This window comes from Trichomonas vaginalis, chromosome VI (assembly GCF_026262505.1).
Source record: "Trichomonas vaginalis G3 chromosome VI, whole genome shotgun sequence".
Lineage (NCBI taxonomy): Eukaryota > Parabasalia > Trichomonadida > Trichomonadidae > Trichomonas > Trichomonas vaginalis.
The window spans coordinates 5675282-5701075 of record NC_067208.1 but is presented as its reverse complement, the minus strand read 5'-3'; the positions used below and the strand labels follow the sequence as shown (position 1 = coordinate 5701075).

Sequence of the window (25794 nt, the reverse complement as noted above, 5' to 3'; positions counted from 1 at the left end):
AAGCAAATATTCATTTCCAGTAGATCTTTTCATTTTTTTCTTGAAATTCAATAAAAATAACTTAAAAAGTTCCATGAGATAGATATCTACTATAAACAAACTCAAAATTAGTATTTTTCATTGGCTTTCAATGAGATTTATAGAGAATTAGCCAAAAAATCACATTACAGCTACATTTGAATAAAATTTTCATGGAGATAAATTTTTTATAACATCAGTGTCAATTGACCCATTATACAATGAATAATTAATTTTTGTTAGATAATTAGTTAAACTACCTTAAATATACATACATATATTACCAAAAGTTTAAATAGGTAAATATTTAATATAATAATAAAATTATACAATAAAATAAAAAAATATAATATAAAATTCTTACTTTCTCTTTGAAATTGCCTGAGAAGTGAATGTAACTACTTGTGGTGATGTATAGTTAGTGAATCCCTTCTCAATTCTCATCTGTGGGTTGCATTCTTTGTCGAACAGAGCCATTACTTGGTTGCAAGTAATTCCGAAGAGTTCCAAAGCGTTGCTGTCGAATTCTGCATCAGCTTGTCTCCATGCTTCTTCAGGTGTTGCTGCTGTGAACTTGTGTTTCTCACTGCGAGTGACAACAAACTCTGTAGGTGAAGTGATTTCGCATGTAAATCTTGATTTTCCGTATCTTACTGATGTCGACATTCCGACTCTTGCGATGTAGTCATTGACCATGAAGAAGTCTCCTTCGCCTGTTGACTCAATGGTGACGTTTCCTGCAGTGAAAGGCAAATCGAAAACACCGATCATTCCCTGAGGAACATCGATAACTTTTGGAACTTGCCAACCACTGTTTAATTCAATGAATTCTTCAATTCTGTCAATGATGTACAATTCATCAGTAAAAAAACCGAAATCTCCTTTGATTCTCTTATGTTGCAAGTGCTTGTCGTAGTATTTGGCGAGAACATCGAGCTGTGCCAAATCTTCCTCTGATAGTTTGGATTTGATGGATTCAGTGTTCATAGGAATTTCGTACAAATTAGAGAACTGCCATTTGCAGACATTTTCAATTAAAATGACATCATCTTGTCCAGGAGTCCAAAATGAAGGAACAAATGACTTCATGTTCTCTGTCTTGTATTGGCCGTTGAGTTTAGGTAATGTCTTTGTCCTGTAGTTCCTTAATCTCGTGACCCAATCGATGTTTAACTTGATTCTCAATGCAGATTGTTGGTTGATTGCAGCTGCCAAAGAATCTCCATGAGAAATGACAATATTTAGCCATCTTCTCAATCCGTTTTGGGGTCCGTTCTGGTCATAATAATTGATGACTCTTGCGCATTCGATGAACTTCTTCACGAGTTCCTGGTAATCACTAGAATCTCTGAAGAACTGCTGGTATCTGAGCCATGCTTCGCTGTCGGAATCTTCAGGGAGACCGAGTTCTCCTGCCAAAGAAATCAATGATCTGAGTTCGGCTGGTTTGAAATCAGGCATCAATGTTGTTTCTTCGCTGTCTGAATCATCAGTGAACTTAGTCAACAAAGCGTTTGTTATGAAATTGAGTCTAGAATCAACTTCAGACAATTGGAAATTCTCAAATTTCGTTTGTCCCCATAAAGGATCGCTTTCAATTGCTTTCCAATTACCCCAACCATGTTGATAAGTCAAAGTCAACAGTTTCTGATCCAATTTCGTGTTCCAGCCTCCTTCAGGCATATCATCAGTATCGAAATTGATGAGTTGAGAACCTTGTTCAATCCATTCTTTGATGCATCTCAATTGTAACAATCTGTGAGAGTTTTCTTCAGCATCCTGTTTCATGATGTGATGGAAGTTTTGGTTCAAGAAAGCTGATGATGTTTTGACTTTCTTTTGTGCTTTAGTTAATTCTATTTCATCTGTTTGGATGATTTCACTCAAAAACTCACCAGGATCACTCAATCCTTTAGCAATGAAAGACAACAAAACAGTGCATCCATCACATACTTTCTGTGCATCACACTTCAAATGTGTCTTTGCCAATATCTCAGACCATCTTCCCCAACCGTACGCGAGCATTGCTTTCAATAACAAATCACGAGTTTTTGTGTTCCATGAGAAATCTGGTCTCTTTTGAGCCTTTTCCATTTCACCTTCGTTATAAGACATTTCTTTCTTTCTTCTTGGTGGAAGAGGTGCGTTTTCATCTGCCTCTTTATGTCTCATGTTTTCAGGAATAACTCTATCCCAGAAATTCTTATCATTCAAATCCAATTGTTCGCCATCTTTATCAATAATGAATTGTGTTCTTGAGAAAGCAGATTCTTGGTCAACAACAGATTTAGAGAGTGTTCTTGTATGGTTTTCTAATATTTGATCAACATCTTCAGTGACGAATTTATCACCTGCATCATCATCTTCATTAAATATGTAATAAGCACCTCTTTTAATGAGTGTTTCAATTTCTTTTGGTGTCATTTCTTGTGCAGCGTTTTGTCCTGAATCCAAAATAGCTTGATCAAGACCAAGTTTCATTGATGCACGAGTAAACATGTCAGATTCATATGTTCCTCTTGTAATTAATCTGTAAACTTTGACATCATGTGTTTGGCCAATTCTGTGGCATCTTGCTTGTGCTTGAAGATCATTCTGTGGATTCCAATCTGAATCGTAAATGATGACATTTGTTGCAGCGGTTAAATTCAATCCAACACCTCCTGCTCTCGTACAAAGGAGGAAAACAAAAATGTCTTTTTCAGGATCATTGAATTTATCAATACTTTCTTGTCTGACGTCTCCTACAACACTGCCATCGAGTCTTACGTATGGATAGTTCCTGTAGTGTAGATATTCCTCTAAAATATCTAAGACATGGACCATTTGTGAGAAAATTAAAACTTTGTCACCTTTTGGTCGAAGTTTTGCCAACAGTTTATCGACGAAGACGAGTTTACCTGAGGCATTGATCATTGCTTCGTTCGGATCTTCTCCTGGTTTGACAATTTCCTCTTCAACATTTGGGAATAAATAAGGATGGTTGCAAACCTTTCGTAATTGCATCGCGAGGTTGTTTAAGTCTTGGGAAAGAGCATGGCTCTTGTGTGTTGTAAGATCTTTCGTCTTTCTGTCGATTAATAAACGATAATAGAATTTCTGAGAGCGAGTGAGTTCTACTTCAACAATTGTTTCTTCCTTGAGGCCAATTGTTGACTCGACATCGCATTTCTTACGACGTAACATGTATGGTTTGATGGCATTTTGTATTCTTTCGACGTCTTCGGCTGTTTCGATGGATCCGTGCTCTTTCTTGAATTCCTCGAGAGATGGGAACTTAAGAGGTGCTATGAAATGCATGAGAGCAAAGATTTCATCAATATTATTCTGAATTGGAGTACCAGTCATAAGAAGAACGTGGTCCATCTGTAGAGAGAACATAACTGAGTAGATCTTGGAGTTCAAATTCTTAAGTCTGTGGGCTTCATCGATAATTACAAGATTCCATTGAATCTTTTGTATGACTTCCTGAGATTTCAGGACTGTTTCGATGTTTGTAAGTAAGACTTGGAACTTTGGAATGTTCTGGCGTGGAGGTTTGTAGAATAATTCGTATTCTGCGATTAAATCTCTGTCTTGTTGAGATCCATGGAATAAAATTGTATCGATGTTCGACCAACTTTCGAATTCTCTGATCCAATTTGGTAATGTACCAAGAGGAGCGACGATTAAGAAAGGACCATCGACGCCACAGTTCTGGCAGATATCCAAAAGAAGGGAGATGCACATAACTGTCTTACCGAGACCCATTTCATCGGCGAGAATAGCGTTTTGGCCGGTCTGATACGAAGCTCTGAGCCAATTAAGAGCATCGATCTGGTAATCACGAAGTTGGTTACCATTCTTGTATTTCGGAAGTGGGATGCAGCCTGGCCCATCACCGTATGGTTTAGATAATTTGTTAAGTGCTGATAAACTTGTTCTGTTAGCAGAATTGCGCTTTTTGAACTTGTTTATCTCATCTTGGTCTGTAATGTTGGCTTCCCATGAGGCATATTCGTATGGTTCTTTCTTCCATTTTACGAGATAAAGTTTTGTCTCTTCATCGTAGCCGATAATTCTATCGATTTCCTTTTGTACGCTTTGATCTACATCGCCTGGGATTTGTAGCATTGGCATTGACTTCGATTCTTGAAGGCCAAATTGAGATTCTCTTTCTAGGAAAGAAGTAAGATGGGATTTACCACTGGGGTGGTTGATAAGATCGTCTTCAACGAGATATTTGCCATGAGCGATGGGCTCTCTCATGAATTTGACGAAATATTCGCGAACACCGGCTTCATTAAGACGAAAACCTGTAATAAACTCAATTTGTGGTAATTTTCTCGCTTCAAGCATCATTTTAACCTCATCTTCTGAAACTTCTTCTGTTTCGGCGATTTGTTCTATCGAAATATCTTTGACAAACTCTGTATCCTGACGTTGTTTGCGTTCGCGGTTAGAGGTGATAAAACTAACTGGTGGGTTCTTTGGATTAAAGCCAAAATCATCGTCATCATCAGAATCTTCATCATATTTCTTCTTGGCTTTTGCTTTACGCGTTTTATTTCTTGCACTTTGCTCTTTTATCTTGGTAAGAGCTCTCTTTTTTGAAGAACGTGCCCTCATAAGAAACTCTCCGTCTGAATCTGAATGAGAAGCTTCATTTTCTGCATCAGAGTCATTTTGAGCCATTGCCTTTTGCAGCTCAGCATTTTGTTGTGCAAGCAAAGCTTCTGGGATGAATTCTCCATCGGAATTATCTCCTGAATCGCTGGAAGAACTCATTACTGGTCAACGAAAAGTGCCAAAAATTAAATTTTAAATTTATAGCTTTTATTTCTATTTCTAGAATGGGAATGAGCTAGAATACAATAAAATTTTATAAATGTCCGTCAGAAAATAGTTTCTTAAAAAATTATACAAACAGAGAGACATTTTAGTGATTTTTATACTTGCTAAACTTTTAAATCTTAGCAATTGTAATCATGTATCTCAACAAACCATTTCATCAATATTATTTATACATCTTAAATTCTTTGCTAATGCAATGCATCTAGTTCATTCCACTAATACCCGTGATTCTGATTTTTGTATTAAAGAAATGTTGCGTTGATTTGAAGCAGAAATAGATTCAAATTAAGCTTGATATTAATAGAACATTGATAACAAGACCCAATAAATATTTGTGAGAATATAACTTTATTACGTATTTAGAGTAGAGACCTCAATTAACTTGAACAGCGCTATGTTGTTGGGATTGATTAAATTATTAGAGCCGTTTTGAAATTTTCTAATCAAAGACAAAACCCCAACTATCATAAGCATTTAACAGTCAAAAAATTGCATTCTCTCTTTGACAAAGAATGCACTTACCATTTTCTGACACCCAACTATAATTTGTTTCTGCGATAACTATTCATGATTTGTTTTGCAAACCTAATATCATCAATTATTGTGGATTGAATAATAATCCTCAACAAGGTGATGTCTTTTTATAACAGATTATACGGTCATTTCTGATTTTATTTTGAATTTTCCCTGAAATAAGTATATCTGAAACAATCATACTAATAGCAATAATAATAAATGTATAACGTTTATTAAAATGTATCGTTAAATTTTCAATCCTCGATATTAGTTTTTAAAAATCAATCTAAAAAATGAGCTTATATATGGTTAGTTTTTAAACACTAAAATTCAAAATTCAGTTTTGTAAATCCATCGAATCAATATTTCCTTTTTCTAAAACTCTCAGCCAACAAATGTGGGCAAATTAACTACATATATCAATTTTTATATGCTTTGAAAATATTTGAGAGTAACGACCATTCAAATAATAATCACTCAATTAATTTAAACCACAACCATTTGTATTATCAAATTTAACTAAAAATTTTTATTGCAACGACCTTTTCACTTTTTGATAATTTTCAAAAAATTGAGAGCAATTTATTGCTTTTCCAATAATATTCATTATAATAAATAAGCTTATCTCTCAAAACATTTTTGATTGAAATTGATAGCTTATGATAAATTAAAAACGTATTTTTATATTTTTGTGAATGTTAAGAAGTGCGCTTGCATTCAGCCAATTCCTGTCCAAGGATATTATTTTTAGCAATGGGCCAAAAGTATCAGGCAAGGAATTGATTTTTGAAAAAGAGGAAGACGTATATAGTCCTGATATTAGCAAAACAATAATTGAAAAAGGTATTACAACAATTGTTTATAATATTCCTTCCCAAAATCTTTTTGAAGGTTTGAAAGGCTATATAAAATCGGTTTCCAACTTAGTAATCGAACAATTTTCAGACAGTGAGCTTGATTTATCCAGTTATCAACTTTATAATCTTAAATCTATTACAATTCCTGAAACAATTACAACTATTGGTTCTGCCTGTTTTCGCAATTGGGCAATAACAAGCATTGATCTGAAAAATGTTAATTCAGTTCAATACGCTGCCTTCGCCAACTGCATTTATCTAGAAACAATCAAAGCACCTTTATTGACTTCAATTCCAAGTGGTTTTGCCTCGGGTTGTTATTCATTAAGCTCATTGACAACAGGCAGTATAACTTCAATCGACTACTCTGCATTTATGAACTGTTACAAGTTAACAAGCATAGATTTAACAGGTGTGACTACAATATCAGATTCTGCCTTTGCAAATTCTGGCATTGAATCTATAGGGTGTCCAAAGGTGCGTTTAGCACAGCGCTCTATATGAGACTATTAAAGGAGATATATGCTGATTATAAATATATAATAAAAAATATGAATATATGTATATGATGAGTATGTTGTATTTTGGCGCCATGCCGGGATATAAAATGAATTTTGAGACAAGAGGCGGTTTCGCGGGAAATTTTGGCGGGATTTTTTTCATTTTTTTAATGAATCATAAAGAAAACATCCTCGCTCTTGCAAAAAAATGCAAAGACTGTAAAAAAATCTACGAGACATTGGTAAAATGCTTCGGTATGGATGCTCCTAGCTATTCCACTGTAACGTATCATGTTAGGATGTATCACTTCATGAACAAAAAGGCGCCCATCATAAAAATTGACAAAAAATCGCCGGATCAAAGAAAAATCAAAGCAATTCTTCAAGCGCTAGATGAAGACCCAAGAGCATCACTCAGAAGGATAGAGGAGATGACAAAGATACCACGTACAACAGTCAGTTATTATCTGCACAATTATTTGAACTACAAACTAGCGTATACACGTTGGGTTCCGCACAACCTTAATTCAGTTCAAAAAAAATCTAGAGTCCAATCTTCGAAAGAGCTCCTCTCTATATTGGGTGCGTATCAATCCAAGAAGTTTCGCTTTTTAGTAACAGGGGACGAGTCTTGGTTTCAATATGCAACAGAAGCCAAAATCATGTGGATCCCGAAGGATGAAAATCCGCAAACATTCCCGAAGAAAAAAATTGACACACCAATGATGATGTTGTCGGTTTTTTGGGGCGTGAATGGCATCATCGCAATTGATATTCTTCAAAAACCTAATACGATGAATGCTCAGTATCTAATTGACAATGTTCTTACTCAAATTATCAATTCTGATGAGTTTGAGAAATCCAAACAACAAAAACAAAAGTTTGCAATTCATTTTGATAATTCAAGAGTTCACAAAAGTCATAAGGTAATGAATTACTTGGTGGAAAACAATGTCAAAGTTGTTCCAAACCCAATTTATTCACCTGATATTGCACCCTCTGACTTTTATTTATTCGGCACGCTAAAAAAGAGAGCTGAAGGACGCGAATTCGCGAGTCCAGATGATCTTGAAAATTTTGTAAGAGAGCAATTTGAGCAATTTTCTCATGATGATTTAAAGCGTGTCTTTCAAGCCTGGATCGATCGCTGCGAACGCGTGATTGAATCCAATGGTGATTATATTTAAATAAACTTTATATATATGTAACTTGTTTATTTCTATTCGCAGTATTCAGGTTTGTGCTAAACACACCTTTGGACACCCTATATCACAATTCCAGCAACTTGCACAAAAATATTAAATTATGCTTTTCAGAGTAGTTCTCTTTCAAAGATTACATTTGATTCAGGAATAACATCAATGCAAATTGGAACATATGCATTTTCTAATACTTACATATCAAGTATTACATTTCCTTCCTCATTAACTTTCTCCGACTATACTGTTGCTTATTGCAGTAAACTGAAAGAAATTGTTCTTCCAGATGACTTAACATCAATTCCGCCTTACTTTGCATACATGTGCACTAACCTTAATAGTGTTGAAGCAAAAGGAGCAACAGTAATTCAAAAAAGAGCATTTCAATTTTGTATTAATTTAGAAACTGTTAAATTTTCTACGGTCACAGCATTTCAAGAATATTGTTTCAGTTATTGCTCTAAACTTAGAATGCAATTTGATGAAAAAGTGCCAGTAACTTTTGAGGAGCATTCTTTTGAATTTTGTGATTCACTATCATTTGACTCAGTACCATCAACCTGGAGTTTTTCAGGGTCTTATAATTTTCTTGGATGTAATGGACTTACATCCTTAAAAATTGCAAAATCCCCAGCACTTATTCTTTCCAAGGCTGTCGTGGACTGAAAAGCGTTGAATTTTTAGAAAATGTTAGAACGATTCCAGAAGGATGTTTCAAGAATTGCACAAGTTTAACAAGTTTAGAATTTACAAGTGATCTCACAACTATTTATAGTTATGCATTTGCATCAACTGGTTTATCTGGTATATTTGATTTTTCTGACATTGAAATTTATGAGAATGTTTTTGAAAGTACGCAAATCCAACAAGTTACAGTTGGATTAGAAGAAATGCATGAAAACGCTTTTCTCAACTGCACTAATCTAGAAACAGTAAAAATTAAAGGTAACGAATTTAATGTTGCTTCTTTCACAAACTGTTCTGACTTTGAGGTCAAACTTGAAAGTGATTATACAAATCTTACGATCGAGAATAATCTCTTAGTGTTTAAACAAACAATTGATGGAACAACGTACAAGGTATTACTAGCTGTTCTTCCAAAATATGATGAAAAATCTCTCACAATTTCTAATTATGATGCCATTTTCCCTTACACATTTTCTATCTGCACCAAACCAACAGAAGTTATCATTGATGGGTCTAATGTGAATTTTGATGAAAAAGTATTTCCTTTTTCGAAAGTCAAAACTGTCGAAATAAAGAAGTGTGGCCATACTTATATTCCTTCTAATTTATTTTATCAAGCATATAATCTCCAGAAGGTTATAATTCCAGAAGGAATATTAAGAATTGAAGACGATGCTTTTAGATATTGCTATAAATTAAAGACTGTGGAATTACCTTCAACCGTCAGCTATATAGGACAGAGTGCATTTTCCTATTACTTAAAGTTGAAATCTATAGATCTAAGCAATGTCGCAATAATTGATTCTAGTGCATTTTCAAATTGTGAATCACTGAATGTTGATCTACCAGAAAATCTTAAATATCTTGGAGGTAGTGCATTTTCAAATACAAACTTAAAGAGTGTTGTAATTCCTGGTTCACTTAAAGCTATTCCAAGTGTAATTTTCAATGGATGCCGTAACTTAAAGAAGATTGAAATAGGAGATGGAATTGTCCGTATTGATTATCTGGCTTCAAATTGTCCAAAATTGAAGAAAATTATTGTACCATCATCAGTTAAATATATATCTGCCGAGGCATTTAATGAAAATCCTGCTGTTGATGTCGAAATTGATTCTGGAAATCCCTATTATGAGGCAAAAGATCATGTCATCATTGAAAAAGCAACACATATTGTAATTGGATCATATGGACAGTACTCATTATGAGAAAAATAAGTAATAACAGACGTGAAGAAGAGGTACAGACTGGTGAAGTATACCCAGGAATTTCAGCTGCAATTGTTAAATATCCATCATCATTTTTGTATGCTGAAGGTGATCTTGATTCAGAAGTAACATGTACTGATTCATATTCAATCCGTTTGAGTCATAATAATGCTCAGCCATATGATGACTGCGACAAGAAACTTCCAGACTATTACTACTGGAGATTCCACCGTGGAATGACACCAGCAGAAATTGCCTTGACAGTAGTTTTAGTATTAATTGTTGTTGCAATAATTGCATTCGTAATAGTTTATTTCGTTGTCCTCAAAAAGAAGAGAATATCTGCTGATCAGTCACCATAAATCGTTAGATTAAATAAACATTAATTAAAATTTTTTTATATTTTCAAAGAGTGAAACTTCACCGTTTCTAGTACGTGAAAAAGGCCACATTTGCTAATATTGTGATTTGTCTGCATTCCCATGATCCAATGTAGATTATATAGAACGTTATTTATAGAGTTGTGACATCCGTAGAAATAAGCACATTTGTATATTATTATTTCTATATTTACGAATGGTTATGATAAGCAATTTAATATATTGAAATTTGGGCACCTATTCTTTACATATAAATCTGATAATTTTTATGAGTCATCAAAGGATAAATAAAAATTTTGTGTTATAATATCAATACTTTTTCTTTAATTCACAAAATCAGAAATGAATAAATTACAAAGTGAAAGGATCAATTTCTCCAGTAACCAATTTTTTAAGCATTTCTCTATCCATCGTTGATCCCATTATAGGATTATTATTTGTTGTAGGTGTTAGATGCACAGTGCTCTCAGTATTAGGATCATATACAATTTGATGATTAAAAATTAAATAACTTTGGTCAAATGTTTGTTCGTATCCTTCTGGAACTGTAAATTTTGGTTTTGATCTTGCAAAATCTATCACTTGATGAGCATCTCCTAATTTTTTCATCAAATCTAGAGCGGTCTTGAATCCCATCATCCTAATATGTTTTCCATAAACATCAGTTATAAGAATGCAGAATTGAGTGAATTGATCTGAACTTAGCCCCAAAAAATCAATCAATTCTTGGTAAATTACATAATCAACGTTTCCTTTCGAGTCCAGCTTAAACAGGGTTACTGGAGACTTATAGCAAATAAGATCTGTATCTTCTGTAAGAACAATATCAGCATAATTATTACGACACAAATAAGCAAGCTGAGCATCAGCTTCGAATGGTGCAACAATATATGGTATGCCTATTTCTTTCAAATAATCAATTAAAACCTTCACAGTAGCATGAGTTATCGTAACTGTTTTTGCATAAGTCATTTGATCATCTGATTCTCCACTCTCTATACTTTTCTTTGCTTCTTCTCTTATTTCTTTTCTTTCCTTGTTTGTTTCGGCTTTTCCTGGTAATGGTCTGCCATCAAAAACGAAATATGGTTGTAATCCATTTGATTTTAGCATTTCAATATTCTTCTTGCAGTAATTAAGGATTAAAGGTGTTGAAGGATCTTCTAAAAGTTGCTTTGCACATGCAAATGCAGAACGATGAAGCCAAACATATCCATCAATTGCTATTCGTTTACCACTAAAGAGTGAAATATGTCCATGTTTAACAACTGGTTTCACAGATGGAAGTAAATTGTTGATTCCCATTGAAAAGTGAAGAGAAATTAAAATGTCAAAATTTTCAAACCAAAAATTTCAATAATAAACGATTAATTTTAATTCAAATCTAGATTTTTCATATCGCTTCTAAGAGTTTACCATGATTTTTGACTACAAATGTATATATTGCCCATGTGTTGATAAAGTTATAGTGCATGCGATTACAACTAGAAAATGATAAAAACTAGGAATTTGGATTTATAAAATTGAGCATGCTTTGTTCTCTCGAGAGATATCTTCAAATTGAAATGTTTGTCATTTTGTATTCACTATGAACTGTGCAGTTAACTTTACTTTAACTAAAAAAAATCCAGATAAAATTCTCTCTCTCTTGCAGATAGATATCTCATATGCCATTTGATTTGTATTTGCTATAGATAGCATTTTACATGATATTATCTGTAAAATTTTTAAAATTAGCTTGTTTGGTGTTATCCCCTTTTATTTTATTAATGGCTACGGAACAGTTGTTGGATTTCGACCTAAATTCATCAACTACAAGAGAACTTCAGTTTGATATGATTTATAATATGATGACCGAAAATACATTTGCTGAAAAAGATTTAATAACTCTTTTTCAAAAAATTATTGAATTCGATTTTAACCTTTTAGGCGAATCTGAATATAATAGTTTAGTCAGGTCTATAGGTACTATCTATTCAGGTCATCTTCCGTTAGTAAAGCCATTAATAGCTAACTTTTATCGAGATTGGAAGAATTTTACACAAATAATGCTTACAATCGAATATATAAACGAAATTGATAATAAAGATGACATTGAAACATACAATTACGTCAATAAACACATTTTAAGCCAAATTGTCGAAATATGTAAGTCAACAAGTGAAAATAAACCATTTCAAATCAGCAATATCGCATTATCTACCTCAAATATGATACTTTTGATTGCTAGAGTTCTTCCAATTATAGAGCCAAATCAAAATATCGTCAAAGACTTACTTTCAATTTACAATAACTATCCCGTCAGTCTTCAAACATCAATTATACCATACGTTGCTTCAGTTAATAGTGTCAAATTGTTACCAAAAGAAATGATTTCAAATTTCATCAGAGATAGAAAAACTCATGGCCAAATCTTTCAAGCTGTACTTTCAGATCTTCCAGATGAAATATTTGAACGCGAATCCGAGCTAATTGCTCATGCAGCAAGAGCAGAAAAAGAATTATTACCAATTTTGGCCGATCACGCACCTGCATTCAAAAAGTACAAAGATATATTAGCAGATATCATCAGATACGTTGATAAAGAGTTCTATTTCCAAACTTGGTACAATTTGGCCGCTTGTGAACAAAAATTTCCAACATCTATACTAAAAAAGCGAAATATTCCTGAACAATTCGCTCTTATACTTGCGGAAAGGCCACAGGACTTCATGAATATGGACAGAGCCATTACTTTCTTAAGATTTGCATCTGAAGATTATTTTTACAATTTTTATCACAGTTTTGAGTTCACACCTGAAAATGCTGACTTCTTTAACCAACCAGCGTTGCTCCATCGTCTTTCTGAGAGCTATGACAAAAAATATAAATTAAAACCTGTTGAAAACAAGGAAAATTGTCTTATTAACATCGATTTATTGGTCACCATGATCATTAAGAACAATTCTACTAACATAGAGTTCTTCAATCACTTTGTTTCCTCAAAATGTACAATGCTTATTGATTTTATCAAGTATTATTCAGATTACGAACATGAAATTGAAGGAACATTAGAGAGTGTAGCATATGCAATCACTTCTAAACAGCTAAACTACTTGTTTACGTCAGATTTGTATAATGAGTATTATTATTTGATGCTAGAAATGCTTCTGTACCGTAAAACGTCAAGTACTCCGTTCGATGATAAGTTTATCCAACTCAGAATCCCCGAAATCATGACACCTGATATGAGTCTGTTCACTGATATGCAGAGTTTCTTCAATGAAGCCCTTAATAATAACTACTACATCAAGAACATCAGGGAATACTCACCGACCATAAGAGAATTCTATTATTGTGGTCAATTTATCAATATCTCATTTGAAGGACACTTAGAATGGAGATACTCTAATCTGGCACCCACAAACTTCATGATTGTCGCTGCAATGAGCTGTATTTATTGCGACCAAACAGAGAAATTAAAAGAAAATCCTCTAACTTTCGCTTCTATACAGCCAATGTCTTACGTATTGATCATTCCTTTGCCATTCTATAAGTTGGCGCTCAAGGTGGTCTATGAAACCTTCAACCAAAGGTGCATAAGAATATTAGATAAGCAAATTACCATTTTCTTCATACTTATTTTCATTACTTCGATGATAATTGATAACTTCAATTTAATACCACCTGAAGTTATCGTTTTTATCATCAAAGAACTCGAAGTTTTCACAATTCAAGGTTCAAATCCACTTTTAACCGAATATAAGAACTTAATCAATCAGATGTTGCAGAAGAATGGTAAGAAGATACTCAAACAAATCGCTTCCAACGTAAAACTCCTTGAACCATACAGTGTTTATGAATCATTAGATATTAATGTCTTTCCAACACAACATGTGCTCTGGTTACTTGTCGAAATGCAAAATAGACCTCATGAATACGAACATTTCAGGTCTAGAATAATCTCAAGAGCTTACCAAAAAAATTCAACAGATATTAACTTAATTTACACTGCAGATGCTCAAAAAGACTACAGGGCTGTATACAATATGGTAAACCAGATCGGATATTACAACAGGCGTATGCATTTCAACGAATTCCTTAAAAACAAAAGATTATCTTACGTAAGTTTGCTTCTTGTGGCCAACAACAAGATCGCCCCATCAGGAGACTTGCTGCTAACGGTTGCAGGCGTAAAGCGATTATCCCGTGCTATTGCTTCTGTAATGACTATGTCGAATGAGTATAACATGAACCTTGCTCAGCTTGTCCAAAATGTTATTTCCCGTGCAAGCTCAGGAAATAAGTATACGAACTATGCTTTTTACAAGAGATTCCTTGAAATACCTTTCTTATCTTGTCCTTACAGCGTAGTTGAGCCACTTTACGGATCATCACCATGCCAAGGAATATATATCAAGACGATCCAGTCATGTTTCATTCGCGTAACTGATCAAGTTTTGATGAAGAAAGATTGGAGGAACTTCCCCAAGGCTACAGACCTCTCAATTTTCTTTGTCGAGTACCTCTTCAAGACCATTGTCTCTATCCCAGGCCAAATCGCAATGGGAGCCTTAGTTTCCCTCGTTGGCCAGAATACTTGGTCATTTCCATTATTTAAGACGCCCCCCTTTGAAATTTTAAAGATGATTTTGAAGCGAGCAGAAGAATTAAACAATGTAGAGGAAGACAAGAACCTTGGCTACGACGCTTTCCAAACTTTATCCGTAATTAATGTAATATTATTTACACCAGAGATGCGCCAAGTTTTCTTCCTCGAAATTGTTCCCCACATTGCTGAATATTCCATTGCACAACGAATTTTCATTTGTTTCATCATCGCACACCATTTAATTGACTCAAGAACACAAATTTTCACTTACACGGCCATAACTCCATATGTAAATGAGATTGCGAAGTGTTCTGTGATTCCCAAGAAAGACATGTCAGTCATTGAACAAAAGTTGTTAGTTGTAGGCACCCTTTTGATGGCAACAATCTCTCAAATCCATCAAAATTTGGATCCTTTCGCTAAATCCCTTTCAGCGGAATTTCTGAAACATGAAAATTTCTTTGTCAATTTTTCACATACTGATGGAACATGTACTTCTTTCGTTGGCAATTTCACACACGATGTTTTACACTTCGTGTTTAGAATTGGACAAATTCCTATGTCACAATTCTCCGTAATGCCAAGATCGAAATCAATTCCAACATCAGAAAATAAAGGTGAAATTTTGCCAATTGCAAAAAGTGACAAAACATTGGAAGGTCCATTAAAGCATTTACCATTAACTGTACAAATCCGTATTCTCAACAAAAAGTTGCCTCCTAAACCACAAAAGATAAATACAAGGCAATTCATTGAGTTGTATAAATATGGATTGTTTACAGTTAGATATTTCTGTTCTTCTCGTTGTAATTTGATTTTGCCACAATATATACAGCCAATCATCGAAGCAACGGAAGCAATAAAGAAATATGAAGATGTTCCGGATCCTGAACCCATCAAATTCGATTTCTCTTACTTGGTTTCTGTAATTCCCGATTTGCTCTCAATGTGGAAACAAAATTCAATGATTGACGACTTTACAATGACGATAGTCGTGTCACTTTTGGAGATACATGGTGAAAAAATCATTGAAGAAATAATCAAGTCAAGAGATACTGCTTTGATTGCTTTCTGTTCAATTGTCAAATCCGTTGGCAAAATTCCGTTAAATTTAATTGAAAAATTTGACAAATTAATAACTCCTGTTTTAACGATGAGATGTTTTGTTGAAGGCAACACCAAGTTAGGCTATAGTGTTATTTCCATGGCATTAACTGTTAAGATTCCTCCAAAACCATATGTTATTGAGTTAACTAAGAAATATTTGCAAAGTGATGACAAAAGAGTTTGGTACAGAGGATTGAAGTTAATTCCATTGTATCCTAAAGAAATGCAGCATGATTTGATCAATGTTTGTTTCACTAATGTCACTGACTTAGTGTCATCAACATTGTTCTTAATGGTTCTCCCTGAAGAAGGTCCGAAAAGACCTGCAATGTTCATCTCTATTTTGTCCGATTTACTTGAAAAGAAGAAAGAAGATGAAGCGATTTCCATCATCACGGATTCACTCACATCTCCTTATACAGGCAAAGAACAACTGTCTGAGTTAATGGAGAAAGACGAGAAGACATGGACATTGATATATAATAACATAGAATGGATTTGGAACAAACACAACGAAAAGAATTCGTTCAAATTCATTACGAGGTTCATGCACATTTTACCATTCCAAATCAGAGTTGGAGAGATGAGGAAAGCGATTAAAGCAATGATCTACAAAGAATCAATTGCATTGTTGATCATTCAGAGTAATGCTTTGTTCGAGAATTCCTTGAAAGTCATTTTAAGTTATTTGAATGATGAACAAAGTATTCATTCCCAAATTTACATCAAATTCCCTGAAATGATGTCACCTGAAAGTGGCGGTGTTTTGCGTGGTTGGTTCACTTCTTTCGCTGAAGAAATGGTTAAGCCAGAACGTGGTTTATTCATTCCTTCAATCAACAACTGTTCATATACAATCAATCCTTCGTGTACTGATTATTCTAAATTCGAAGGAATTGGTCGTTTCATAGGAATCGTTGTTCTTCACGGCGAAATTCTCGGTTACCAATTAGCACATCACTTGATCAAAGCAATGATTGGACGCAATGTTAATGCATCTGATCTTGCGGACTATTCTCCTGTTGTTTACGATACAATCACATGGATACAAGACACGAAAAACGATCCAGCAGATTTGTGTCTTGATTTCACAGTTGATTCAGGAAATGATAGCCCAGGAATCGAACTTTGTGAAGGTGGACGTGATAAGATGTTGACAAGAGAAAATGCTGATGAATATGTCGAACTTCTTACACAATACTATCTTTACAAAGAGACAGACAAACAGATTGATGCCCTCAAGAAAGGTTTCCAGTTTGTTTTGAAACCATCACTTTTCACACTTTTCACTTCATCTGAAATTGGTTCAATCATTTGTGGTGAACAAAAGACAGATGTGGAAGAACTGATCAAGAATTTCGAGATCCTTCCTCCTTTATCTCAAGAACACCCAATTGTTCAGATGTTCTTCAAGATAATAAGGCGATGGAACAACGAATTGATCTCTAGATTATTACTTTTCATGACAAGCGCTCATACTATTCCAATTGGAGGATATGAGTTTATGAAGGCACAGGGAAGACAACCTAAGCTAAAACTAGCACCAATGACAGGTGATAAACTTCCTCTTCCGAGCGCATTGACATGCTTCTCACACCTTGCGCTTCCTCCATATCAAACAGAGGAAGAAATGGAGAAGGGTTTGATAATGGCAATTACAGAGTCTGAAGGTTTCAAATGATTTTTTTATATATACTATTTTTTATATATATTTATATACTATTGCATGTAAAAAAAATATTTATATTTTTCTTAATATATACTTCATATTGTCGACAAAAAAAGCATCGTTTGAGAAGTTAAATTGAGTACTTTCTGATCCATAAAACCCCAATAATGTCAAAAACTTTGAAAGTTCCCAAACGGTGGTTTTTCATTTTCATGCATACGATTATTTTTTGATTCAAATACTGTTCGGCATTAAAAGCAAAAATAATCGAAGCTTTAGAATCACACTCATATTGAACTTTTAACATTGCTCCTCTCAATAATTGAAAATTCAGATAGAAGTAAGATTTTATTTTTTGAGAAGATTATTTTTTATTGGTGTTTTGAATACTATTATTGATTCTGTGTGCTATCATAATTAGATATCGGTAATATTATTCACAAAAATGTACCTGCTATTTAATGCAACTCTACAACATATCGACGGAATAAATCATCTCTTAATGATCCTTTTAAAGCAATTGAAATATGTAGCGCTCCCAAAATCTCAGTAGTGAGAGCCCCTCAATATAAAATGTAAACCTCTGTGTATTGAATTGGGATTTGTAAACCTCACTACTCTAATTTTGATTGAGAGGGCAAGGCTCTGGACGCTTAATTTGAGGGCTTTTTTTTCTATGAGATTAAGAAAAGTTTTAAGACGAAGATTTTTACTATCTATATACAAGACAAAGAATAATAATAAATAGTTTTTTTTGAAAAAAAGACGATAGGAATTATCAATTAAATCCAATTGATTTTGGGTCGAAATTAAGGAATACATACTAGCTTCCATGTAGTATCCTCTTTTAGAAATGAAATTTTGTAATTTGGAAAAAAATCCATAATAAAATTTTGATTTGGAAGAATTTTGAGCTTTGTTACTAGAAATTTAGATTTGTAGTTCCAAAACAATATGACCATACAAATAATGGAAACATCCAGCAGGAAATGATTTGAATTTGATGGCGAATTAAGAAATTCTATTTGACCTTTTAACGCAAATGGAAAAGCATCCATTTTCTGCTAGTTTGGGTTTGCTTTTCGGCTTGCTAATTCATTTATCCATCATACCACGAAAATAATAAACGAGCATTTTTTGTTCAGAAAATTGAAATTGCATTGTTTCATCAGAATTGATGCAGTAACTAACTGTAATATATCAAAATTCATTAAAATGTCTTGATTTTGAGTTTCAATATATTAATGATTAAAAATGTGACCCAAATTGCAAATTTTTAATAAAACCAAGCAATCCATGATGCATACTGTTATAAATCCATGAGAAAGACAGGACTAACAAAATTAAATGTTTACATTTATTCAATATTCAAAATGCTTATTTTGAATTATCAATATAATTAAATCATATCGCATCTCATGCACGTTTTTTCTCTCAAAAAATTGAATTGCTATTCATCTGCGATTTTGAGATGACTATAAATATTTATACAATCACAGTAAAATAGTATGCTAATATAGCATAAATGAACTTTATTTTTGAGCGCATAACAGTGCTATAAACTTGTACTTTGTAAAAATCTATGTCTGACGCCTTTGGTGTCAAAAAATTGGGTGGGAAAAAAACTTTCTCTTTATGATTTTTAGAATTGGAAACTGATATAGATATTAGATCTATTGTTAGTTTGCATTTTGGCAACTCCATTCTACATTCAATCTCAGCCTAAATTTTCGAAATTATGATAATAATTAAAAATTTTAATCATTTGATTTGCAAGCTATATTTGTACGAATAATTTTTTTAGAAGTGATTCCACTCCCGAAATGAGTAGCTTAGCTTATCTGTTTATTAAGGTGAATGTTTGTTCCTATTTATGCGTATATCTATAAATATTTTTCGCATATATTTTATCAAAGTCAAATTCAACATTTAATTTTGCCAAATTATAGGTAAAATTCAGCTTCCTAATTAAATATGTATCGAATTCATTGATATTGATCTATATTTGAAACTCTTTATATTCAATATGCATGATAAATAATTATTCCACAAAATCAAAGCAAAATCTGTTCAAAATTCTTTAAAGGTTGATTTATAATGCTAATTGTAATCATGTTCATAAATTTAATTTTTATAAAGTGACTAAAATTCGATGTTATAATTTTTTGGTTGATTAACACTCATAATATTCAGTATTTACAATACTCTCTATTATTCTATGTAAACAATCGTTATTAATGTCTTTAGACGTCACAATAGAGATGTTCTTATTAATAAAGGAGAAAAAGGTATTCCCTGTTTTTAACGATGGGCTGTATTTCTTATAAGGCTACATTTAGCATCAATCAACAAAAACGAAATTTGAAGTTTGCATGAGATTGTAATTCTTGCTTTTTTCTTGAGAAATTATCCAATCTGTAAGAATGGTAGTGCAAAGTTCTTTTCGTAAAGTCTGTAAATAGAAATCCTGATATTTTCAAAAAAAAAGATTTTAAGGGTCCACTGTAAGGCCAAATAAGGCCTATCGTCGTCCCAAAAATATTGCTCAAGATGGTGTTTTTACTAAGGCCCAAAACTTAAAAAAACACAAAAAAATTAACTTTACTCTTTTGAGATCCTTATCAGATGTGCAACAATTTGATGCAGTATCGCAATTCGAATCCGATTTTTTAATGTAGATGTACTCTAACATTCTTGAAAAAATGCAAAATGATATTAATCAAGCTTTTCATTTCTGTATCATACACGAAACAAAATCATTCATTATACTAAAATTTATCAAAGTTTGAATAATGAAAAAAATAATATCTAAATTTTTACATTGAGTCGGCTATTGATATGGTCAATATTAAATCGTTTAAAAATGGGCATTGGCCAGAATAATACCCACTAAAATACACATTTTTTAAAATTTTATCAATTTGTTTTGGTATATCTTTATGATAATGAATAAAATGCTTATCTTTCATAAGTCAATACATAATTTATGCTGAAATGCAAAAAATAACACGAAAATTTTTGGCCAACATTTCAAAACGAAGGATAATGCTTTGAATATATAAACAATAATACTTTGTCTAGAGAATTAAATTTGTGCTATCCAATTGTCAATTCTTTGAATTTTTTATAAAATGCACGATATTCCGGCATTAGCCTCAATAAATATAAACTACATGCATCACAATATTAGGATGTAATGGCATTAAAGCGAATTTCCTAATTTCTTCTCAATTAAATTCCTAGAAAAACTTAGGAATTAATGATTGGAAATAGGTCAAAAAAATTCCTAATATAAAATTTATACTTAAATTAAAATCAAAATTCGAAAATATCTATTTTTCAAAACACGCATCCAGAGGCGAAAAAATTCGAAAAAATCATGTTCTTATAAAACTCGCTGATTTTGCAATTTTTATGTGATTTGAAGTGATAGAATGTATTATCATCTTACTAAAACATATACTTTATTGTTACATTCACAAAATATTAATCAGAACACTAGGAAAAGTGGATTTTCGAAAAAAGACGATAACGATTATTTGCAAATCGCCTCTCAATTTTGAGAGACTTTCAGTTATTACAGTGGACCCTTAATTTAAGCATGTTGTATTATGCAGCATTAGCTGTAAAATGCATCATCGAAATCATTTGATGTTACTTTGGGGGCGAGCATCATAAGAAAAATTTTTCGAAAAATAGGGGGTGTTAGTATACTCAACCCCCTCATTAATTATCGTTTCTAGAGGAATAGGAACAGAGGCCTTTTTTCAGGTAACCTTTAAGAAGTTTCCGAAAGAGTTTATGCTCATATAACCTCATTTCCAGGTAAATAGGGGGCATTGTTCTACTAAAAGTTTAGTTGCATACTGGCCTCGTTTCCTAAGAAACTTAATCAAGAGGCTATCTCAATAAGCCTTGACCAACAGGAATAGGATAAAGGAATATGCAATACTGAACTACCGTAATCTTAAAGTAATAACAGATAGACGCAAGCTCATCACTACTTATTTGGTTGTTCAACGAATCTTTTTATGTCACAGTACACTACGCGTATCTCATACCTCCATCCAATAGATGATTTACTCATAATTACATTTAAAACCCAAAAGTCGGCATTTTTTTTGAAAATATTATTCAGATTCAACGAAATCTTTCATTTATGATACATGCATATAAAATATTCCAAGATATAATTACTTATCTTAACAAAAAATTTCATTCTTTTTCTATATTTTGAACAAATTTATGCAACCATTATGATTTTCGTCCAGTAATCAAGTCTCATACCTCTATATATATATGAAATTATATTTTCTACGGAGAAAACTCCATTTTTTATATTTTTCCTAAATTTTAATTTTTTACTTCTTTTTAATTTCCTTTTATTAAGAGCACACTATCATCCTTGAAGGATTTTCAATTTTTGCATCACAACTACATTGTTGCATATTTTTACCATAACAATTCTTATCTATTGTTAACATTCACTAAATTCGTGCACACATTACTTTTTCATATATGAAAATACTGATAGCTTCTTAAATTTCCAATTGAATCTTTCCTTTTGTACATTTTGTTTGAAAATGTTTTTATTTTTCTGCATGAATATCTTAACACTTGGGACAAATATATATATCAAAACCAAACTAATAGATTCTAGGCTCAGATATTTTCAATTTTCTTCTTATTTATTCTCCAATGTGATTATATGAGAATTCTGATAAAACATTCTCGTATTATGCATGAGAAATCAAATATATTACAGTCATCTTTCAATATGCAATGTTTATGGTAATACTTAAATTTTTATCTCTTTACACTAACTTTATTATGAAAGGCATATTACAATGTTAAATTCACATCAAAATAGTGCAAAACGTATCTTATATTAATTCCAGACTTCAAAATATTTAATGAAATTTAATTTCCTTCAAAAATTAGAATAACCATTTCAAATTAAGAAAGCAAAATTATAAAGTAGCAATACGGGTTCATTTGTCTTTGATAATAATAACAAATATTGATTTAATAAACAATTGAACTTATTAATTTTCGAGTAAAGATAAAATTATTCGAGAAAATTAATAAGTTCGTCATCTTCTATTAATTTTCACATGTTTTAGAATGTATAATCTCAATGCAACAATAATATTGGATAAAAAATTCGACGAGTAATGGTTTTGCTTGAAAAGCGTATGAGCATTATTTGAATTAATGTATATAATACAAATGTGGTTACTTATATTTATGCTCGGAAGAAAGTATAATGCTGCATTATAGAAGGTAGGCTAAAGAACCTAAATGTATGTTTCGGGAATATTGATTACTTATTCCACAAGAGTGATGGTAAATCCTATTCCTGTTGGTCAAGGCTTATTGAGATAGCCTCTTGATTAAGTTTCTTAGGAAACGAGGCCAGTATGCAACTAAACTTTTAGTAGAACAATGCCCCCTATTTACCTGGAAATGAGGTTATATGAGCATAAACTCTTTCGGAAACTTCTTAAAGGTTACCTGAAAAAAGGCCCCTGTTCCTATTCCTCTAGAAACGATAATTAATGAGGGGGTTGAGTATACTAACACCCCCTATTTTTCGAAAAATTTTTCTTATGATGCTCGCCCCCTTTAATTCATATATGATTCCAAAATTGAGAATCAAAAAAAAAGGCCGAAAACAGTTAATATGTGCAATGGCATCAGCCACACAAGCATTCACGTTAGAGGGGATTGATAAAAATTTATGCTGGAAAAAAAACGAAGTGTGAAAAACTATGAAAAAAAATTGACAAAATTTATGGCAAAAATCTTGATAACTTTTTGAATAAGATTTATAAATTTTGTAGATTTAATGCTTGATAATAAAATCCAAATTTTTTTAAAAAATGATTGTATGTTTCAAAAAAAAAATTGAGAGAAACTAGAGCAAAAATTCTGTTAGTAAAATTTTGTTATAATTTATAATGATCCAGAAGCTTATGGACTTTCTTGAAAATAACAAGGGTAAATTACAACAAACAAGATTAGACGTACACATAGTACTCCACCAACTCCTCATTAATCCAAAAAAACACATAACAATTGAAAATATATTTGTCGATACAGAAACAAACAAAATCGCTTTCGGCGCTGACAATTCTCGAGTTTCAAAGCAGGCACAAAATCTTGCTGAAATTTTTAAATTTTTACTTATGACAGTTCAAGGAGAACTCACAGAGAATGATCAAGCATTTATTGAGTCATTCAAGACTAACGATGAGAAGGAAATCAAGCATGCATTCAGACTTGTATTAATGCCTGAAGGTTTCGAAGCGATCGGTTACGGCGATCACTCGGTTGTAATAAAACCACTAGATAATGAAAAGTACGTCTTCAAGTACATGCGATGTGATAATCCTCAAGACAGACTTATCAAAGAAAGACTCGGAGAAACAAATTATTATCCAAGTATCCTAACAATTCCTCATACAAAATTTGTTTCATCCCTTTACTGCCAGAATGGAACTCTTACAAGCTATGTTATCAACCATCCAAATCTTACTAACACTCAATTAATCGAAATTTTCATCAATACATGCAACTTGGTCATGAAAATCCATTCTAAAAAGATTCTTATTAGAGATATCAAGCCAGATAACATCTTGATCGACGATAAATTGATCCCACACATTTCAGATTTTGATGTTGCTTTAATTGATCAAATGGAATCAACAGAATATGTAGGCACAAAGATGTTCATGGCACCAGAAGTTAAGAAAAATAAGGAAGGTACATGCCTTTATGGTGTCAAATCTGAAATTTATTCTCTTGGATGCGTTCTCAGCTGGATGTTCACACGCCTCTACGCAAACTTTGCTCATTTCACTCCACTCGTTCCTCCAAGTATCCAAAAACTCGCTTTGCAGATGCTTTCGGAAAAACCAGAAGATAGGCCAACATTAGATACAGTTGTCCGTCAATTAAACATCGTTAAAAACATCTGCTATAATGATGATAATGATTTCGGAGTCATTTCTCCACTTTTTAATCATCAGCCAAAGCTCGAATTTCCTACGAATATTCATAAAGCAGCAAACTCTAGACGTAACTACGGAAATCGTGCCGGAAACAAGTCTGATTTCGAATATAAAAAAAAAGATTCTGACGAATTTCAAGATTTTCTAAATTACCCTCCAAAAGAAGATTACACAAAGAAATGTAACTTCAGAAAAGATGAGGAACACAACCTTGATTCCAAATGTGAAAAAAATGATTCTGATAAATTCCAAAAAATTCATAATATAATAAGTTACAAAGGAATAGATATAAGAATGACATGATACAAAGAAATATAAATTGATTAATGAAGAAAGAATTCCAGAGAGAAACACTAATTTTGCAACTGAAGTTTGTTATGCTCTTTGAAGCTCTTTTACATATATTGTTTTGTTTGTTTGTAATAAATATGTATTGTTTTATTATATATTATATTTTTATTCTGTCAAATTTAACGCAATTTGAAATTAATACATTTCTTTCCACTAAGTTGAACTTCATAGATATATATATATACAAAATAATATCAATAATATAGTTTATGAAGTGATAAACTCTTTTCTAGTTTGGACTTTCTCTTCAGTGAAGGAGATTCCAAATTTACTTGATCATAGATAATACAGAATGTTTTCCCAAACTGAACCTCACGGGTTCGGAGCTGATACATTATTAAGACTTAAAACATGTTCATAGAACTAAAAAAAATTGTATACTTTCCCATAACAGTATCCGATTTACTTAAATTCTTTATTACCATACGAATTAAAAATGAATAAATATATTTGAAGTTCAGAATTAAGAGATTTTAAAAAACATCTCAAAATTATTAGAGTATTTTTTTAATTTTCACTGCTCATCATTCATTTTTATGTAATTAGCCCTCAATACTCATAACTAAATTCTAATTTTGGACTCTTTTATCATGAAGAATTAAAAATGTGCACTAAGATAGTTCATCAGCAGTAATTTCTCATATCTGTACAAGTGCAATCTCATTTTATACCTCGTTTCTATTGAAAACCACTCTGATGAAGAATTATTTGGCAATAATGTTATATAATGATTTTCATAAGCCAAATTACAGAGAATTAAAAATATCATCTTAAGACTGATTAAATTACCATAAATTATGTAAGTTTTAAATTTAAAAATTTTTGTAAAATTTTAGATAAATAATTAAACATTATGCATTAACAT

The 25794-nt window shown here is 32.4% G+C and overlaps 7 protein-coding genes across 7 annotated transcripts, besides 2 other annotated features; 5 read left to right on the top strand and 2 right to left on the bottom strand.

Annotated features, from left to right (window-relative positions):
- Window positions 1-274: 274 nt before the first annotated feature.
- Window positions 275-5403, bottom strand: TVAGG3_0811740 (helicase protein; the record flags this gene model as incomplete). Its single annotated transcript, XM_001583463.1, has 1 exon — window positions 379-4785. The coding sequence occupies one exon, from the start codon at window positions 4783-4785 to the stop codon at window positions 379-381; it is 4407 nt and encodes a 1468-aa protein (XP_001583513.1).
- Window positions 5404-6687: 1284 nt separating this feature from the next.
- Window positions 6688-7991: a mobile genetic element.
- On the top strand, window positions 6784-7911 carry TVAGG3_0811730 (Mariner transposase; the record flags this gene model as incomplete). Its single annotated transcript, XM_051247728.1, has 1 exon — window positions 6784-7911. The coding sequence occupies one exon, from the start codon at window positions 6784-6786 to the stop codon at window positions 7909-7911; it is 1128 nt and encodes a 375-aa protein (XP_051083203.1).
- Window positions 7992-8085: 94 nt separating the features above from the next.
- On the top strand, window positions 8086-8589 carry TVAGG3_0811710 (leucine-rich repeats (6 copies)-containing protein; the record flags this gene model as incomplete). The annotated part of the gene is made up of 1 exon (XM_001583461.1): window positions 8086-8589. One exon carries the CDS (start codon window positions 8086-8088, stop codon window positions 8587-8589), a length of 504 nt encoding a protein of 167 aa, XP_001583511.1.
- A 224-nt stretch (window positions 8590-8813) lies between these two features.
- On the top strand, window positions 8814-9818 carry TVAGG3_0811700 (leucine-rich repeats (6 copies)-containing protein; the record flags this gene model as incomplete). The annotated part of the gene is made up of 1 exon (XM_001583460.1): window positions 8814-9818. The coding sequence occupies one exon, from the start codon at window positions 8814-8816 to the stop codon at window positions 9816-9818; it is 1005 nt and encodes a 334-aa protein (XP_001583510.1).
- A 437-nt stretch (window positions 9819-10255) lies between these two features.
- TVAGG3_0811690 (5'-3' exodeoxyribonuclease protein) lies at window positions 10256-11520 on the bottom strand (the record flags this gene model as incomplete). The annotated part of the gene is made up of 1 exon (XM_001583459.1): window positions 10550-11503. The coding sequence occupies one exon, from the start codon at window positions 11501-11503 to the stop codon at window positions 10550-10552; it is 954 nt and encodes a 317-aa protein (XP_001583509.1).
- Window positions 11521-11967: 447 nt separating this feature from the next.
- On the top strand, window positions 11968-17637 carry TVAGG3_0811680 (ubiquitin protein ligase protein; the record flags this gene model as incomplete). The annotated part of the gene is made up of 1 exon (XM_001583458.1): window positions 11968-17577. The coding sequence occupies one exon, from the start codon at window positions 11968-11970 to the stop codon at window positions 17575-17577; it is 5610 nt and encodes a 1869-aa protein (XP_001583508.1).
- Window positions 17638-20061: 2424 nt separating this feature from the next.
- Window positions 20062-21155: a mobile genetic element.
- A 2362-nt stretch (window positions 21156-23517) lies between these two features.
- Window positions 23518-25779, top strand: TVAGG3_0811660 (mitogen-activated protein kinase kinase kinase 20-related family; the record flags this gene model as incomplete). Its single annotated transcript, XM_001583457.2, has 1 exon — window positions 23526-24881. The coding sequence occupies one exon, from the start codon at window positions 23526-23528 to the stop codon at window positions 24879-24881; it is 1356 nt and encodes a 451-aa protein (XP_001583507.1).
- Between the last annotated feature and the right edge of the window lie 15 nt (window positions 25780-25794).